Consider the following 20,158-nt stretch of genomic DNA (forward strand, 5'->3'; position numbering starts at 1 on the left):
ATAAAACATTAATTTGACAGAAATTTACCTATCAAATGAACACCGTTAGAAAACTTGAAAAACCACGAAATCTGTCAAAAATTTTAACATAAGAAATACACATTTCACAAATTGAATTACTAATTAATTATAAAAATAATTTAATTTTCTTATTACAGGTAGATTATGTACATAATCGCTCGTCTAAATTATTCTTAACTAAATCAGTTCTAATATTGAAAATACATACTTAAATTCAAAGTGAGTTTACTGAACTGAAATTAGTATGTTTGATTTGTTGCAGAGTGGAAAATTTGATTCTCGGTATCGCCCTAGAAAGTAACCGTCCCTCAGAACCAAAACATGACTAGATCTGAGAAGCTAGTTAATCCCTAACACTTCCTTGCTTACTTTCCTCTCATTCTGTCAGCCTCCGTGGTCGAGTGGTTAGGCTCTCGACTAGCAAGCCAGAGGTGGCTGGTTCGAAACCCAGCGTGCGCATTTAAATTTTATTTCATTAATTTGTGTTATTTCACAATTTACTCATTACAAATAATATATAGTATATTTGCGGCACGTTCCAGATTGGAAGATACTCTCAGTATCGCCCTGGTGTAAGACCACCATTAAGAATGGAATCGTTGCTTGAAATGGCTTTGCCCATGTTTAGTGACCAGATTTGCCAGTATTTCCCCACCTTCCTCTTTCCCATCTCCTTCCCCTCCCCATTAACTTCAGCCTCACAGCATACCGCAATTGGGGATGCCATGGTATCACTGGCTCCAGACGGTTGGGAGCAGTTGGGACTCTTGTGCGGTTTCACACTAAAAAAAATCACATCTTTGAAGATTTATGTGATGTTATGATCCCTGGTAAAATTGTATCTTACGCTGATGATGCAACAATAATAGTGAATGGAAAATTACATATGTCTCATCATGGCTAAAAAGTACTCTTAGACTCTTCTTAAACTATAATAAAACATTTTACCTAACCTTTTATAAAAATAAACCCCCCAATAACCTTAAAATTAGAATACATAATGCTAACTGTAATCAAGAAATATGCTCATCTTGCTTTGAACTCGGAAAAGTTAAAAAGATAAAATATTTAGGTAATATATTGATACAAAATTAAATTGGCAGTCACAAATTAATAATACCGTCTGTAAATTAAGATATCTTACATACACATTTTACAGACTAAAAGAAGTGCTCAATGTTGAAAAACTGAAAATTATTATTTTTTCTTTGGTGCAATCTTCACTCATATACGGAATAATAGGATAGGGCGGTGCGCTTCATGCACATTTAAAACCTTTACAAATAATTCAAAATTATGTATAATCAATATTCCCACAATATTCCCCAAATGGGGATGCCAACATTCCAAAGAAACTACGTACCCAATCAATGTATGGATATAAAAAGAACATTGGAAAAGTGTACTTCCGAAAATAACTAACTCCGAAAAATAGATAGATAATTCAAAGTTTTAAGTCTCGTATAATGGTTTACTAATTTATCATACCCTGGGCTAAATTACTCTAGAAGGCGTTGCAAACCTAGAACCTTAAAATAATAAATACCAAACGCAACTTGAATTAAAATTAATGCTCTCATCAAAGTGTGTAGCTAGCTGTCGACCTCGATGACAACATTAAAGTGTAAATGATATAATATCCCACATTGCACAGATTATAACCAGTGTTGCCTACTATCTGGTGCCTGGTTCGTTGTGAAATCATTTAGCTCAGGTACCTACTCGCCCAAGACCTACGTAGGTCAGTTTTTCCCACGCCTTCCGATATAGTGTGGGCAACACTGGAACTTGATTTGTGTGGACTCAGCAAACATTCGATGAAAGCAAACAGATAGGTCTCATCTTAACCAGAACAAAAAGTACAGACAAAGTCAGGGCATTTATCAAGAAAACATTAAATTGACAAAAACTCAACAAACAAATTACATTACACCATTACTCTTAAGAAGAAATGGCATTGTTTTTCTATTATACACAATCTGTAGGTAAACACAGGAAAATCATTCCTTTATGTAAATAAATATTTCCACGACCGGGAGATCTCCTGATTTTCGGCCCTTTCTAAATGGTCTTTCGTCGAAGTGCTAAAATAGTAAAAACTAACTAACCATCACACCGTTTCCCCGTAGGGGTAGGCAGAGAGGACGGACCGCCAAACAACTCGGTCTTGGCACACACTCCTTGCCTCATTCACACCCATACATCGTCTCATATATACTCTTCTATTATTCTGACTCTTGACATGGCCCGATTCAATTATCTGATTCACTTGGTCGTGCCATGTCTTCTTCGGGCATCCGCGACTTCTAAATAGTAAATATACAAAATGATAGTAAACGGGACGATAATACGAACAAGTCTTCTATTCTGGAGTCACCTCATTTCTGACTTTGTGCAGTGCTTACTCGTGAGTTAAAGGTAAAAACGATTAAAAACGAACAAGAAAAAGCGGGAGCAGTTCTAAGAAACCACAAACATGTGCGTATAAATATATATTTTACGAACTATTTTGTGCTAAAATTGATGAAACCGTAAATATCTATTATATAAAGTTGATTATCTGTGAGGGGCGGGCGGGCGGCGTGGATTTGATTTGTATACAAATCTACAGTTTTATTCCAAGGTTGATGAAAATTTGCACACTTGACATTCAAAACAAGAGGAAGGTTACTGTATAAGTCTAATTATGAAAAATTCGGTGTGAGGCACGGGCAACGCCGGGGAGTTCATGTAATTTATTATAAATGAATAAAGTTACTTTTCTTCAAGAGGGTTTATTTATCGCATTTAATTGAGTTTCCCGCGATTTGTCAAAACTTTTAGAAATGGAGTTTTGCTCATTTATTATTTATAATGGAAATCTGCGTTGCATTTTGACTCGGGGTCCTGACAACTGTTTAAGATTCTGGTTGAGTTGTAGACGTACTAATATATGCCTAGGAAGTCACCCACTGGATCTATTACGCTGTGTAAACATTCCAAAATACAAACAAATAAACGAAACCTAAATAACCACCTTTCGTATTCCAGTAGTCGTGAGTTTTTGGGAAAAATAATCGATGTGAAATTCTTTAAAGGTGTGGATAAGTAGGTAGGTTCTATATAAGTAATTACTTGGTCGAAAATTATTTTTGAATATTATCTATACCAAGAAATATAATAATCAGTTGAGTTGATAGCGAATATTATGCATATCACGTATAAATTATCATTTTTCTTAGTAAAAAAAAAAACAGTTAAGCCAATATTGTAAAAACACGAACAAGCCGACATGGTAATGTAGCATTACATCTGCTTACTTTGTAAAACCTTCAGATAACATATAAAAAATAAATTCTAGAGACAATTACAATATGAAATATTTAATGCATATTTTTCATAGAGTTTTCATCAAAATATTTTGTTTGTATTTTATTTCGATTTTTCATTTTTTTATGAAATTGAATTGTGTTGATTTTGAATATCTGAAAAAGAAACATTTACAAAAAATTTACGAATAAAATCGATGAGAATTTTTCAAACGTTTCCAATGATTTCATTAAAGTGAACAATAAAGAAAATTAATTTAGTGATACCCAGTTTATTTTAAGTAATTCGACTTCCTTTATATGTTGAAACCATAGACATATGAATATTAGTAGACCTGCCCTAAGTGATTAAAAGCGTATTATCCCCACTCCCCATACCGGTTCCATTGAGCCGGCTGGGCTCGCGTATGGCCTCAAATGAAATTTGAAAACGTGACGTCATCATTCTTGTGCGAACTATGGTCGAGGCATCATCGGTTCATTTTACGAAATAACACGGCAAAATGTTGACTTGTACTATGAAAACTTGTAAAAATAGATGTGAAAAAGAGAATAAACCCAATTGTCGTATTACATTCCATATATAAGCATTATTTTACTTTATTTTAAGCATATTCACATCGCATAATATGAATCAGTTGTTACTATCACATCGAGAAACGTCTGGACGCGAAACACAAAGCTGGTTGGTTGCTGGGAAGTAAATTATGAACATTTATAAAAGTGTCTTAACTAAATACTCTGAAACTAACTACGACTCTGCAAACAGAAGAAATTTACTTTGCCGAATTTGGACTTCGCAAATTAGTTCATAACGTGGCGAGTAATTTGCGCTCCCATGTAAAAATGTCTATTCATTCAAAGCAGATTTTACTTTTAAGAACTAAATGGTGATATTATAATGCGAGATGCCTATTTACTGTCAGATTGATTTATTGACGAATAACAGTCAGCTTAACCCCCTTCGTTCTTCAACAGTTGATTTTACCCCTCGCCATTATCTTCTCGTCTATTAATTCCTATGTCTGTGGTTGAAACTATTTGAAATGATTTTCTCACCGAGTTAAATTAAGGATAGGTACTAAAATAAATTAATTTGCTTAGAAAATGCACTTGATTATCGTTTAGATGTGAAAAAGCAAGTCAAAATATGCACACCTTTAAATTTTTGAGTGAAAAAATATATTTTGTTTTCAAAACAATTTTTTTTTATTTAAAGATTAGAAGTTAAAATATGGATCCATTTTATTTTTACACATTACTTGGGATGCACAGACACATTAGTGTTTCCAAATGTAAGTACTTAATTACCTACAGTGAGTGTCCAAATTATTAGTTACACGTGTTAAAAATTATCATCCGTTTGAAGTCGTATAACATTTGCGCGAATTAATACATTTTTTTAGTCAATTTAGCTATTTCTCACACAATTAAAAATAAATTATTTTATTTAATAATATGTTAAGAATAATCTCTTAATGTTAAATAGCTTCCCTTGGCGTAAGTTACAGATTGCACAATTTTAGATGTGCTCTGAGTGAAAGCATTACAGCGAAAATAGTAACTCCGGCTTTATTTATAATTTTCGTCTTTCGCACTCCTAACTTGCGTAATTCCTTCGTACATTTTCTCCTGTTTTCCAGACAAATGTCACGAATTTTTAGTTCATTTTCAGCATAGTAAATCGCTTTCCTCCTTGTTTTGACTTACTGTAGTTTTTATATCAAGTCTATTAATAAAATTAAGTGTGCATTAAAATCGGTTAGTTATTATATAATAAGAAAAAAGAAGCTAGTGTAACTAATAAAGTGGACACCCACTGTAATTCAATTACACAATGAATAAATAAATTAATTCAACAAGATTAACGAATGTTTGTTTTCGAAGAAATTAACAGATCTTGGAGATACAATAATATACATACGTTGGGTTAGTGGGTATCTTTTTATGTGAATACCGCACAAGTGTCTCAATTGCTCCCAACAATCTGTAGCCAGTGAGACTTTGGCAACCCCGATTGGGGGGTGTTGAGGGGCTGATAGTATTGAGGACGGGAAGGAAATGGAGAAGAGTGTGGGGGGTACCTAGCTATTCAGATCTGCTCATCAAACACGGCGAAATCCATTTCAAGCAACACTGAATCGTGGTTTTGCACCAAGGCGATACTGAGAGAATCTTACATTCTGGAACATGCCGTAAATATACTACTTATATTGTATTGTGAAATAACAAAAAATAATTTAGTAGCGCACGCCGGGATTTAAACCCGCGACGTCCGGAATCGTGGCCGAGGATGGTAATCACTCAAGCCGTTGAATATCTCAAATATAATTTTAAAATTCTTTGTAGATTTATACCGCGTAATTCTGGGGTTGAAATAATTCCAACTGGATTTTATAGCCTGAATCAGAAACCCAATAAACCAGTCCCAGTCTGCACATTTCTTTTGTAAACCACTCCAGGACTAAAAATAAGAAAACATATTAATACAGACGTTAGGGGAGCGAATGTAAAGATTATTTATAAATAACTCGATTTTGAATAGCACGAGATATTATAAGGATAAATTGCCAAAGACGCATTGAATTATTCTTATATACGAACGAACGAACTCACAGGTTATAAGTTATCTTGTATATTTAATACATAAAAAAATTAACGATCATCGAATCTCTTCTTTAACGGTCCTAATGGAGTATGAAATTGACTCGGGTTTTGCTACATATAAACGGTGCGAAACACCGTTTGCGTTTTAGTTTCGTTTTGTTCCCATAATTCGTCGTTCGGCTCGTGTTTCAGTTCGAAAATGTATACGCAGCACAATAGTCCTGTCACAACGCAGAAAATCATTGCTAAGAAATAAATTATTATAAAAAATATGGGCGTTGAGATGTTTTTTAGGTGATAGTTCCAACTGCTTCCGACTGTCTGGAGCCAGCGTAAATGTGGCATCCCCATGGAGGGAGTGGGGTAGCGAAGAAGATTGGGAAGATGAAGGTTAAGAAGAACCTGAATAATAACGGATAAAGCCATTTGAAGCAACCGTTTCGATTCAGGTTGATATTTTGAAAGACCAACATTCTGAATGGTGGCCTGTCGCCAGGGTGATACTGAGAGAATTTACCAACCTATACTTCTAACCTTATTTCTAAGACGATTGATGAAACCTTTGATTCACCATTACATCAAACGAACATAGAAATAATGATATCGACATTTTTATCATAACTAATTCAATGATTAAAATATAGTTTTATTGAAGTCAAAAAAAAAATCCTGATTATTTTTTTTAATTTTATCCCATTAAGGCGATGCACTACGTCGTGTAATATTTTAAACCGAGCCGCTATCAATAACAGCCCTTACGTAGATGGCGATATTAAATTCCCACTTAACACCATCCGCCTGTTTTGATTTATGCAAGAAAAAAACATAGCCAAAAATTGCCTTATATTTTATTTTGTGGATGTTCAGGCATAAATATTTAGAAAAATTCCAAATTATTTTATAAATAACTTAATTTGCCACATTATACAATAAAATCATAACCGAAAATGGGTTCGTAAGTAGGAGATTTTGAACTTTAAAGCAGTTTTTATAGACTTTATACATTATTTTTTTCTGGGCTTATAAAAAGACTTATCTAAAAAATATTCGATTATTTCAAAGGCCATGATCCCATGATGTATTCTACTCATTTTCTACATTTCCAGGCGACCAAATTTTCAAACCAAAAACACATGATTTTGCATTACTACGTAGTGCATCGCCTTAAAGCAATTGTGTTTATGCAACCATTGTTTATTAACTTGTGTAAAACATTGTTAACATTACATGTACCAGACGTAAAAGCCTCATGGGCGTATAAAATAGGAAACAAATAAAATTATTATTTCTTCAATTTCACAATCACTTTGTGGCATTATTTTAATTTAATGAAAATAAATCACTCTGTCTATACAACTTCATAAACAAAATAATCGAGTTTTTGAAACCAGTGAATTATTTTTATTAAAAATATTTTTATTAATTTTCTCAAATTGTACAGATTATTCAGTAAACCTCTTTTCACAAATAAACTTAGTTGAATGGAGAAATAAGTTACACGTATCCAGTATATTATTATCAATATAACTTTATATTTAAACACACTGTATCGTACCTACCAATGATCATAAAAAACAAATAATTTGAAAAGATAAGATAAATTTAAATTAGGTTCAATCGAAGAATGGATATTTACCGCGTAATATTAATTTACTAACTTGCATAAAAAACGTGTTATCAAAAAAGACATGTCAATCAATCAAACGTTCTATTCATGTCATCTGTGTAAATAACTTCCACAATTACCTAGTAATTCAATTTATAAAACACGCCTAAAACAGACATTTTAAATTGTGAAAAGATAGAGGTTAAAATGAAGCTATCGGTGGTGAAAAATGGGTTTATTTATTAAAATTCTGTTAAAAACGTGATGGCACGCTATTTCCTAATAAACTATCCTATTGCATTAAAAAAAATCGGAACACGTGTTCATGCAGCTGCGTTTATCATAATAAATATAATTACGAAATGCGAAAAAGAAATTAAGAGCACGTGTTCCGACATCCCCGTAACACATTAGTGTTTTACTAATAGTTTGTTAAGAAACCTGTCAATTCATTCGGGGCCTGCAGTACCATTTTCAACCGGAATACGAATAATTTGACAAGATTTTTTATAAATTTGCAATACTTTATAAACGTGATGGCACGCTATTTCCTAATAAACTATCTTAGTATATTCAGAAAAAATCGGAACACGTGTTCATGCAGCTGCGTTTATCATAATAAATATAATTACGAAATGCGAAAAAAAAATTAAGAGCACGTGTTCCGACATCCCCGTAAAACATTAGTGTTTTACTAATAGTTTGTTAAGAAACCTGTCAATTCATTCAGGGTCTGCAGTACAATTTTCAACCGGAATACGAATAATTTCACAAGATTTTTAATAAATTTGCAATATTTTATAACAGGGCGTTATAAATATTGTGTAGTGTATGGATTTACAATGTTTGCAATTATGGGTTTATGAATAAATGACGCTATATAAATAATATTTTTGTTCCAAAACGATGGATAATCATTTCAACATGTTTGACTTTTTTTGCGGCACGTATCGCGACAGAATCACCCGGTGAAATACCACAATTAAATTCGAAACGTTGCTTTGTGGTTTTAGCCTACTTGATGACCAGATCTGAATAGCCAGGTATATCCCAACCTCCTTCTTCTCCATTTCCACTCACTTCAGCCTTACAACATACCCCGATTGGACTTCATTGTCCCATTGACTCCTAACAGTTGGAAGCAGCTTGAACTCTTGGACGGTATTCACATTGAAAAGCGCGTAGTACATCTTACTGTAGAATAAAGCCAAATGTGAAGTTTTTGGCATAAAATCTTCCAAAAACAATAATTATTTTACAGGATAAGTCCTCCATCACGACACAGGCAACATTTTCCGCTTACTGTGATGGTAGCAGATGGTAGTATGAGATTTTTAAATGTTGTCAGGTTATTTGTAAACCCGTGAAGTTTAAATTATTATTTACAAAAGCGGAGACGGTGTACGGATAGTACCCGGGAGAACACCCGGGAACATTGTTCTACATCCCATTTCACCTCATTCCTTTGAGTTTTCTTCCAGGTCCCGTGAGAGTCCCTGTTTCTTCCTAGAGGATCCTGTGGCGGTAAGGGTTTTCTCAATAGAAATCCCTCTGGTTTGGGTTCTCTGAAGGCCCCAATAGGGAAGAGTCCACCGAGGTGGCCTCAACTCCCCTGTCCACTCCCCCTAAGATCTCCAAAAGCCTCTGTTTTTTTTGTATTGTCGTTTTTTTGATCCCACGTGTATCTAGAGAAATATAAGGCCCACCCCAGCAGACCCTGAGTGCCGGGGTAAGGTCTAAATACACAGAGAAACGATCCTGTGTCTCGAAGGCACCTCTTGTGACACTGTTCCCCAGTCTGAACGCGGTAGCTCACACCTTGGCTTGCGATGGCAATTGCAGATCGTGTTTCCACTCTCTGTGAAATTAAACAATAAATATCATGCAATTTTTCACAAATTTGCCAATTTGAATACTCTGAAGTATTCTGTCAAAGGAATGCGTCTATTTGTACAAAAGTCGCGATGATAGGAAAAGGTTAAATGGCATTTTTTTCTACGCGTGTTGCTGCCAAAACGTGTTCAAAATGGCGAAATATTTGCGGAAAAACTCATAAATTTCCCAGACTAACTCAGAGAAAGTAATAAAGATGTGTCGGCACGAATCCGAATCTACTTGGACAGAGAAAAAACATCTTACTGGCAAAAAGTAGTCTGATTATATCCGCCCAATTAAAATCCGCTTCTAACCAGTTCGGAAATTTTGTATTTGGAAGAGATATTCGATTTTCAAGGTTTAGAATTTAGCGCAAATTTAAATCTCAACATTCGAAATAATAACGTTTTAGATAGATAGATAGGTACCTAAATAGTAGGATAATAATAATTTTATAATTATTATTGCAGTTGGGGTAAATGAAATAAACAATTTTCCGTCGTACCTGCTTACAAAAAATTTTAAAATTTCTAATTTTTTTAACGCAAGTCATTCGAGATATTCTTTATCGAAAAATTATATTCGTTTCTTGGAAAAATAATTTACATTTACGTTTTTCCTTGGCTTATCATTTACAAGAGGTAGTATTTTAAATAAGAATTTCTGACAAACATTTAAGGAGTTTTTCATTTAATACAAAAATATTAACATTATCATGATGCACCAACGTTTTATATTGAGTTTTCAATTGCAGATACCTAATATAAATGGCATTTGATACAAGACTATTCAATAATTATCATTAGCCCAATATTGAATTGACAATATAACGTTGAAATATTACGTCTTCCTTATTTATTTTAAATGTGTTATTTAATGTTTTGTGTTTTATTACTGATAGATGACTCTTGCAATCTTGAGCACTGGCGCCATGTAGAATAGGAATGCTGTCCTTGTTCTACAAGTATTTCAATGGAAGATGCTCCGAGGAACTAACGTCATTGATCCCTTCGGCATCGGTGCGTAGTCGGTAAACACGCCAAAAACACGCGCCCAACAATTGGACACGTTCACCATACGGCGACCCCAAAGATTAAATATTTTATTAATCGTAAAAATTGTTACCATAATACATTGTTTTCCAATAATAGGTGTTATTTTGAACAGCCCGCTATTTCGGTAGATGTTACTTTTGAAGCTGTCATTTTTTGACATTTGACAAATAGATTCTACGCCATTAATAAAAATGGAACGATACACGCTTCAACGCATTGAAATTATTAAAATTCACTTGAGTGAATCAAATGCAAATCATCTTGAGTGATGAGGCCCATTTCCACCTCGGTGGCTTCGTCAACAAGCAAAATTGTCGCATCTGGGGCTGGGAAAACCCAAGAGTTATTGTTGAAAAGCCTCTCTGTCCTCAACGTGTGATTTGTTTGGTGCGGTTTATGGTCCGGCGGAGTCATTGGACCTTACCTTTTCGAAAATGAGGCTGGAGCAACAGTTACGGTGAATGGATTGCGCCACATTACGTGCCACACAAGCAACGAATTCATTGATCTTTTACGATTGAATATCAAAATAACACCTCTTATTAGAAAACCCTGTATATCTATTTTTATTAATAGAAGTTTTATTGACGGATGATTGAACCTTCCTTCCTAGGGACTGACTAAAATGAATGAGCTGCGCTATCACTTGAGCAAAATCCTAGTTAGATGCTACCGAGTTTTATTTCGTACATTACTGCTGAAAATGTTTATGTCATCCAATTTTCAGAGAAATATGTTTGGGTAAGTACCACCAAAAGTATAGAATGCATTGTCCTCGACAGCGAGTTTTAAAATTTAAAAAATTACAATTGTTTAATAATTATGTACTTACTAATACTTTACAAATGAGTTTACAAAAACCAGCCTTTCATAAGATGAAATAGTTAAACGTTAAATCGAATTATAAACAAACATGAAATCATCGACAACTCCACAAATATATATATATTTCGGCCCCGAAATGATTTCACGTTGTATAAATAGTCGCGTGGCAATGATTATTTTTATATTTTACTACCTGTACACCGCCAAGCGTTGCTGTGGCTCAGTCTGTCTATGCAGATAGAAAAACAATTGCTTTTACCTCCAACAGATTTTTCAAAAAAGCACTTTCTTCCAACAGATTGTCAAAATTTTACAGCAATCAGTGAAGAACTTTTGTAGATTTAAAATTTTGAATAAACGAACATTAACATATTTTTATTTTTTAATGAAAAAACTAATGTTTATAAGACAAGGTTTTTATGCATAGCATAAAGGATAACAAATAATTATAAGCAATAATTAGTCGCCTGAACCTTGTCTTATAAACATTAGTTTATCATTAAAAAATAATAATATTTGACAAGTCAAAAATATTTCACCAATAAATGAAGATATTATATGTCTCGACGCCATCTAGTGAGAAATTTAGCACTAACAAAGCCTTTCATACAAAAATAAAGTTGGTTGTTTACAGGTGAAAAAATATAATAAGCAGTAATTGTTGATTGAGGTACTAGTACATATTGAATCATTTGGCGGGTTGGAAATAAGCCGACATAGCTCAGTGGTTTCAGAGCAACTGACCGGCCATCAGAAACCACGGGTTCAATTCCCGTTGGTAGCATTTATTTTTACTCGGGAGATATTTTCAATTTGTATTGATATTTCAGGAGACTAATTATTATTGCCTACAATTATTTATTAACATATTTATTTGTATAGATATTAAAAGATTCATTCATATTAATGTTTGCGGTTTAACATGTAAAGTTTATTCTTAAAATGATACTTGTCATAACTACACGTCATGAATCATGACCATGTTTAGCTACCTATAAGAAATTTGTTTAGGTAAGCATATTTTAAAACCGCAATAATTCATGATACTTCTTCTATGAAAAAGATAGAGTGACACAATAACTATAAAAGTATTAATTGTGCTAAGACAGTTCATAGTTCTTAAGAAAATGAGATTGAAACAAAGTTAGTAATAAATCCATTGATATTTAAATGTTTTACCAACATATCGTGCATTGTGAACGTTCTTACATTATAGATATTTGTATGCAATTACAACACAACTGCAAGGGATTAGTGGCTGCATGTACTCTCAAAAATGGGTGATGCACTAAAAACATTGTCAGTATCCCCTAAGCCGGGTACAGAATAATAGCAATTTTTAAGCAATGTACTGTGTAAAGTGGTGCCATCTCGGCGCGACAAATAAATGTATTTTGTATTCGGGTATCTTAGCGCCGCTCATATTTCGAACAAATTTCAATACAATCGTCAACATCCACGCTCTACGCGTATATGTAATTGATATTCCCAGGCGACATTTATCGGTGAGCGATATGGAATCTGTTTGCACCACGTGACTTATGACACGTGCTACAAAGAACGAATTTGACTTCTTAAGGCGATGCCGTACGTGGTAATGCAAAATCATGTGTTTTTGGTTTGAAAATTTGGTCGCCTAGAAATGTTTCAGATACTTTAATTAAATACTGCGAGTAGAATATATCTTGGCCTTTGAAATAATCGAGTATATTTTAGAGAAGTCTTTTTATAAGCCCAGAAAAAAATAATATGTAAAGGCCTATGAAAACTGCTTTAAAGATCAAAATCTCCTACTTACGAACCCATTTTCGGTTATGATTTTATTGTATAATGTGTCAAATTAAGTTATTTATAAAATGATCGAAAAAAATTAAATATTTATGCCTGAACATCTACAAAATAAAATAAAAGGCACTTTTTGGCCATGTTTTTTTCTTGCATAAATCAAAACAGGCGGTTGGTGTTAAACGGGAATTTAAACCTTACCGCCATCTACGTAAGGGTTGTTATTGATAGCGGCTCAATTTGAAATATTACACGACGTAGTGCATCGCCTTAATAGTTCTATTACTGTTGTTTGCTTTGATTTTTGGTGGTATTATTATTGATTGGTAATTATTGTTTGTATATTGAACGAAATTTAGGGATTTCGCAACTACAACGCGGCACGGGACAGCAATCCACATTACATACAGTTTGAAGGGAAATAGTGAGTTGTTTGAAGGTACCTAGCTATTCAGTTCTAGTCACTAAACGCGGCTAGTGCCATTTCAAGCCACCTTTTGGTATTTTTAGTTATTTTTTTATTTACCTAGTAAAGGTCTGAATAATAGATTTTAGATATTAATTATTCTTCTCACTACATCTGCGATAAAAATTGTTTATTAAAATGATTGAATACGGGAGGAAACACGAAAGCTCGAATTCGATAAACATGCGAATAGTTTTTAAAATGAGGACAACTAAATATAGCTAAAACACCAATAATGTGAAATTTTTCAATATTGTATAAACTCAAGACGGATTGTTTCATAGAATATGAACAATTCATCAAATTTCAAAGTTAAAATTCAAGTTCTGTGAAAGTTCTATTCAAGATTTGTTATTATTCCATCGTGGGCCGGTTGGTTCATAATACTTGGATAGAAACAGAAATTGAAAAGGACTTTCACATAAACTGAATATTAACTTTGAAATGTCCTTCCTAAGTAATTACATTATTTTTAAGAAACGTTTCGAACATGGCAATACTGATCATATCTTACATTCTAGAACGAAGTTCAAATCAACGAGTAAATGAAATACCCTGTTTAATCTCTATTCAATGGTTCAAAAACGCAAATTAATAACAATTTACTTTTTATATTACATAACCTTAAACATAAATAACAGTGTAAATTTACAACTACTGAATTTGGGAAGAGAAACTTCTGAGCAAGAGCCACAGAGTTCGTATTTTGAAATATAACATTTTAATTCATGAGCTGTTTTTATCAGAAACGCATTTTGAATAACGAATGTTTTTTGCTAGGGATGTTACCAATGGTATCGATATTCTGTTTACCAGGAAAACTAGTAGGGATGGGTGACCTTTAGAACGCAGTGTTTGCCAACGCACGTCAATTTCCACTCTGCAATTGCAATTATCACCTGCCCTACCGGAATATAGTAATGCATATGTATTAATTAATATTAGGTACCTACGAAAGGTGCAAGCCGTCTTCATATTTGATGGATGTTTATTTCATTAAATATCTGTGTTATGATTGTTATGGGTGCTACATATTAATTAGTATCGAAGAAAGGGCAAATTCCAAAAATGCATTATTTAGGCATAATATTTTCATAACTGATCAATCAATATTTTTCGCACCTCTGTAAAAAACTTGTTATGATAATCAGTGGCGGCCGGTGGTCAAAATATGTGGGGGTTCACCGGATTACAACATTAAGTCATAAAATAAATTAAATAAAGGTACATACCTATTTATAAAGAAGTTCTATTCTCTGTTCATTTTGTTTAGCAAAGACCTCTATCAATGCTTAACACTGATAGTGCGTTCAGTCTGTCCTGGCTCAACGTGTTAAAAGATTTTATTCTTTTTAACGTTGAGAAACATCTTTAGCTTTCAACTGAGGTCATTCCAAAGGTCATGAATGGTGCACAAAAGTTTTAGTAATTTCACAGTCTCGGGAAAGTCTTCTAATAAACAAGTACTATAAAAAAGTTGTAAAATTGATAAAGCGCCGTTAGCTTTTGAAAAATCGTCGCGGGCGTAAATTGCACAGAGTTTACCTTTTAGGTACTGAACTTTATTTAGGAAGTCATACGTTTTAAGCGTCACATTGAAATCATGTTCTGGGAAATTTGACCTGTATCGATTTTTATTAAATAGCTCATTATGGTGTTTACCTTAGGCACGGTAGCCTGAATCCAATTGCATTCTGATGTCAACTTTTCCTAAAACCTTTAAGCTCAAAACTTTTTGTAAATGTAAATGATAAGAATTATGTTTTTTGATTTTTTCAGAAAGGTGAGTTACATCAGTAACACCGCTGATTGTCCAAACTGAATCAACATCGTAAATTAAACACGTAAAACAAAATAAACTATTCAATTGATCACATGCACAGAGCTACAAGCTTTGTTATACATTGTTTTGTTAAATGATCGAGTAAACTTCTTCGATCCAGATTTGCACTCTTGTTTTATTATCAGTTCAGGTTTTAGGTGGACCGGCATTTTTTATTATCACTTTGTTTTCAAAACTCGACCTATTATTCTGTATTCCACATTCAAACTCATTCTTAATTTATACGTTGAACAAACACAAAAGTAATCATAAATTAGTATAACATGCAATTGATATGCCTTATTAATAATTGATATACAAGATCGATATAACCTGCAATTAAACTTCAAAACTTTCTCAGAGTAAGATAAGTTTTAAATTCAAGAGACAATGCCTGGCAACGGCGAGTACTGACTGAACTGATAATAAGTAATCTGACCATCACTCATCTCTTAATGACAAGTTTTATCCTGTATGCTTGTATCGAAGAAGCGTAACATTCGCTGAAAAATAGCAGATGGTAAATTGAAACAACGATATCGACAATAATATCAAACATACGCGTTTTAGTTTAACTTTCTACTGAATAAACCGTTCCTTCTGATGTGGTGGTAAAACTCCGAACGCCGTTCTTGATATGGTATTATTTGCAAAGAATAGTATGTAATGGTATGGACCCACGCTTTCGACTGTTCCACAGAATATGCGACAAAGCAGTTAAATTTTGGATCGCAATCGAAAACGAACTGCTACGAACATGGCACAAGTCAAAGTCGGTCTGCAAGTTAAGCGCGCTTAATAAGTAGGTACCTTTTGAATGAGATATTATAACCGAACCGAGTTTCGTATTGTGATTAGCCATGTCGGAAATCTTGTTGGTTGTTCGGCGCTCGGGAGCACATATTAGCTGGCCGCCACTGATGATAATATAATGAATTTTTATTATTCCACTAGTCTCGGATGTAAAATTATATTCTTTTACCACGGGGTCTAGTTGTAAGGGGCTCAACTGTAATTCGGTTACAGTTCGAATACCGTATATGTAGCAAAGATCAATAAAAAATTGTAAACTTAATTAACTAAAAATACAAGTTGAGAGGAATTATTACCCCTCTCTACTTGCGTGGATGCATTAATAAGTTTACGCAGTCAAAGGAAAATTTATAAGTACATAAAAATAGACGAGTTTGTTTTTTTTTTGTCTTAGTTTTTTTGCTCGTTTTACCAAGAGGAAAAGAAAAAAAATTATACTAAAAAATACAACCGTTTTATTCAATAAATAAACATTGTAAATGTCTGATTTGTAAGTAAGTAAATAAATTTGTGAATTATAACAAAAAATAAAGATGATTGCTACAAAATAGTAGGTATGTTTTGAGAATAAGATTCGAGGAATTTCACTTTAATTATTTTTTCTATCGCAGTGAAAAAATACGCATTTTAATAAGTGATAGAAAAAAATGATACGATAAACATTGATCGGAAAAAATATGCATAAAACATAAAAAGTTCGAATGTTTCGTGTTAAAATTCAAAGACACATATTTTACTTCGATTATATCGATAAAAAAATAATTTAATCAAACTCCGTAGGTTGTACTCCGAGGTCCTACCTGGATATTATATTGTCTAAAATATTACTTTATGATAGGTACCTAATGTACAAATTTTATAAAAATTAAATAGGTACCTACCTGTATTGCCTATAAAAATAAATAATATCGCTGTGGGCGCATACAAAATTGAGGTAAATATTCCAGAAAAATGGTTATTAAGCACTATTAAAAGAAAAAACCCTTTGTTTCAATTAGATAATAATCAGAATCGCATTTTAATAATTATTTCGTCAAAATTAAAATTGATTTTTCACTTGGCGGCCATTGTCACTATTGTTAAAGTTTTAGGGTTAGTTTTTTTTATCTTATATCATTTAAGCCAAGATATTAACTTATGATCCTAAAATATTTTGTGTTAAATTAAAAATATTTTTTAAACCAGTTAAAAAAATATATTAACTTTATTATGTCAAAACATGGCGCGAAGAAAAGTTCCTAGACTGGATTACTTTCTTCTCATTATTATCTAACAAATACAGTGTTTTAAAAAAAAATGTGCAATTTTTTTTTTTTGGTTTTAGGCATTTCACCCTGAAGAGTGCTTTGTGAAAAATGTGCATTAATATGCGCGTGTCTCTATTTTCTGTGTTTTTATCTACATCCCCAATGCAAATTAAAATGCAGAGACAAATAGATAGATACCTACTTATTAACATATTTACGAAAAATAATTTGAAATATCTAGTGTTGCGTTAACTGATATAATACAAACTAATTACTGGAAATTAATCAATTATTGTGACGAATTGTCGCCCAATTGAAAGTTAAAAAATTACAGTTTGGTGACTGTATATTATTTATTATGATGTATTGTGAATTGGTGGTCATTAGCTTGAAATTTAAAGAAATGAACTCGTTATATAGGTGGAGACTCGTGATTGCACAGAGCAGAAACGTGAAAGAAAGTCAGACAATGCAAACAAAACACCAATCGAAAAAGTATAGTCCATCCACATGGCAAATTTCTTCCGTTTCCCTTTTAGGGGATCCTCTATTCAGATTAGCCAAATAAAACTTTGACTGCATTTCCCGACAAACTAGAAAATGGCCGCACGAAAAGCACCAATTAACAGAAGCTCGGTTGTTATTTTAAGAATTTTCCACCATTTGTTGTCAAAAAAGGCGAGCGCATGGCCTGAGGGGAGAGGGGCGGAGAGGGGGGCAAGAGAACTGTCAAACTGCGGGAACACGGCTCGGGACCGGGGGGGCAGGCGGACCGAGACAGGGCCCCGTGGGCACACACTTCACGCATCCACGCACTGTAAATCGGTCAGTAAATATGGAATAATGCCAAAACAATAGGAACGCACGACCAACAAAACACAGATGCAAACATCCGTGAATCCGCAGACGCGCGCGGTCCCGCTCCCGCTCGCCGCTAGACCGGGCGTTAGAGCGAGACGCCCGACCGGCTACAGTTTGACAGCTGATTTGGGTTTTAGGTTACCTTCTTCATAATTCCAGTCTTCCGCTTGGAGAACGTTGTGTAGCGCCTAAGTTTGTTGTCTATATATTCCATTTTGATTTTCACTCTGCCTTTAGTCTTTTTCCCGTTGGACGGGGGAGATTTCTTGGGCTGGAGAGAGGTGTAGCTGTCATCGCCGATGTCCGGCACGACGCACTGCTCCAGGCCCATGCCCTGCGAGCTCATAGCCCGGTCGTCGTAGCACTGCTCACTGCCAGGTCTCTTGAGGCCCCGGGGCAGGCCGCATCCTCCCTGCAGCAGCCCCCCGCGGCTCATCTGCTGCGCCAGGGCGCTCGGGGGTCTACCAAGGGTGACGTTGGGGTTCCCGTAGATCTCCGGGGGAGACTCTCCGCTGAGGAGGCTCATGTTGTAGCCCAGGTTAAACCTGGAGTCCCGCGCTCCTCCGGGACCGTCCATTATCACTTCACAGTACGCCACAGTAAATCAAATCACAAACAGAAAACACGCGAAATGTTTACGTTCCGCGAGTACTTAGAGCAAGCGCGGCGACACTGAGCACTGGGCACTGGGCACTGAGAGCGACACTGTCTCCGCGAGGTTGCGAGCGCGACTAACTTCACTTCGCAATCGGCGCGGCAGGCCGGCCGCAGACACTCTGCTCGCCCGTCTCGCCGTCTCGCTCTGTCCGCCCCCCTCCAGTCGCGAAACAGAGCGAGACGACTAGCGAAAACATCGACTCGATTGTTATGAGAATCACGTAACCTGACACAAGTATACTGGATTTATAATCCGCGAGAACATAGTCCTGAAGCTTCAAACTTTATTCCTGCGATGGTTTTCAGGGAAAAGTTGCAGGACGTTCGCGAGAAGTTTTTTTCTTTCTTATCCTCGTGAAAAGTAGGAGGACTGTTGTCTCTTATTAGAGGAGCAAAGTAAATATCCGTGTTTATGCGCGCTTGCAGTTAGCGGTGGTAGGCCGGCCCCAATGCCATATTTAGAATCTTCCGATGCCAAATATGGAAATCTTGCCCTAATAAGGCGCGGTAAAATCCCTCCTTCTTCGATTAGTACCGTGCGGTTATAGACTGTAGATCTCTTATTGAGCGTATTTGCTAAGTATCCTCTAATTTACATTTTACCTGTGTGGCGTTATATCGGCCTACGCGTGTGTACCTAGTACCTACCTACCACTCTGCAACTAGCTACATCACTCTTCAAACTAACTTGCTAACAACCACAGATAAATAAATACGTACTATTTTATTTGATTAAAATATTAATATTTATGTTTAGTATTCATTTTCACTATGTGTCTAACTTCGACAACAGAATACGGCTGCTAATTCTATATTCATACAAACTTGTTAATTTTATATTTACACCACCGAATACTGATAGGTATAATATCAGTACCTACATATAATAAAAAAATAAATAATAGATTTAAAATAGGTTAGGTTAACACCAAAAACTTTGCTGGCGGCCAAAAGGGGAACTAATAAACTAACTATTGTTTAAAATCCATAGACCATTCTGTTTCATTAGATATACGGATACCTATTATCTATAGGTATATTATTAGTAATAATAGTTAGATTAGTCCAACTTGACAGCAGCTCCCCACCACGCAACGCTCATACACTCTGGCGGAATAAAAAGGTACTCTCAAAAATGGCTACCATCTTGACAGGATTAATCGGACATGGAACACACAAACAAATTTACCGACAGTCGAAATATAAAGTG

General features: G+C 34.6%; 1 protein-coding gene across 5 annotated transcripts in view; it reads right to left on the minus strand.

The window, feature by feature from the left end:
- The window catches only part of bs (serum response factor blistered), a 284,696-nt gene extending 265,693 nt beyond the window's left edge, over positions 1 to 19,003 (minus strand). For all 5 annotated transcript variants that reach the window (XM_089637294.1, XM_089637292.1, XM_089637295.1 and 2 more), the window contains exon 1: positions 18,434 to 19,003. In XM_089637294.1, coding sequence (XP_089493420.1) covers positions 18,434 to 18,868 — 435 coding nt within the window. In that variant the 5' untranslated portion in view covers positions 18,869 to 19,003. The remainder of the gene's footprint in view (positions 1 to 18,433) is intronic.
- Positions 19,004 to 20,158: the final 1,155 nt, after the last annotated feature.

The sequence above is a fragment of the Hesperophylax consimilis genome, chromosome 11 (assembly GCF_061612785.1).
Source record: "Hesperophylax consimilis isolate HC1 chromosome 11, BYU_Hcon_1.0, whole genome shotgun sequence".
NCBI lineage: Eukaryota > Metazoa > Arthropoda > Insecta > Trichoptera > Limnephilidae > Hesperophylax > Hesperophylax consimilis.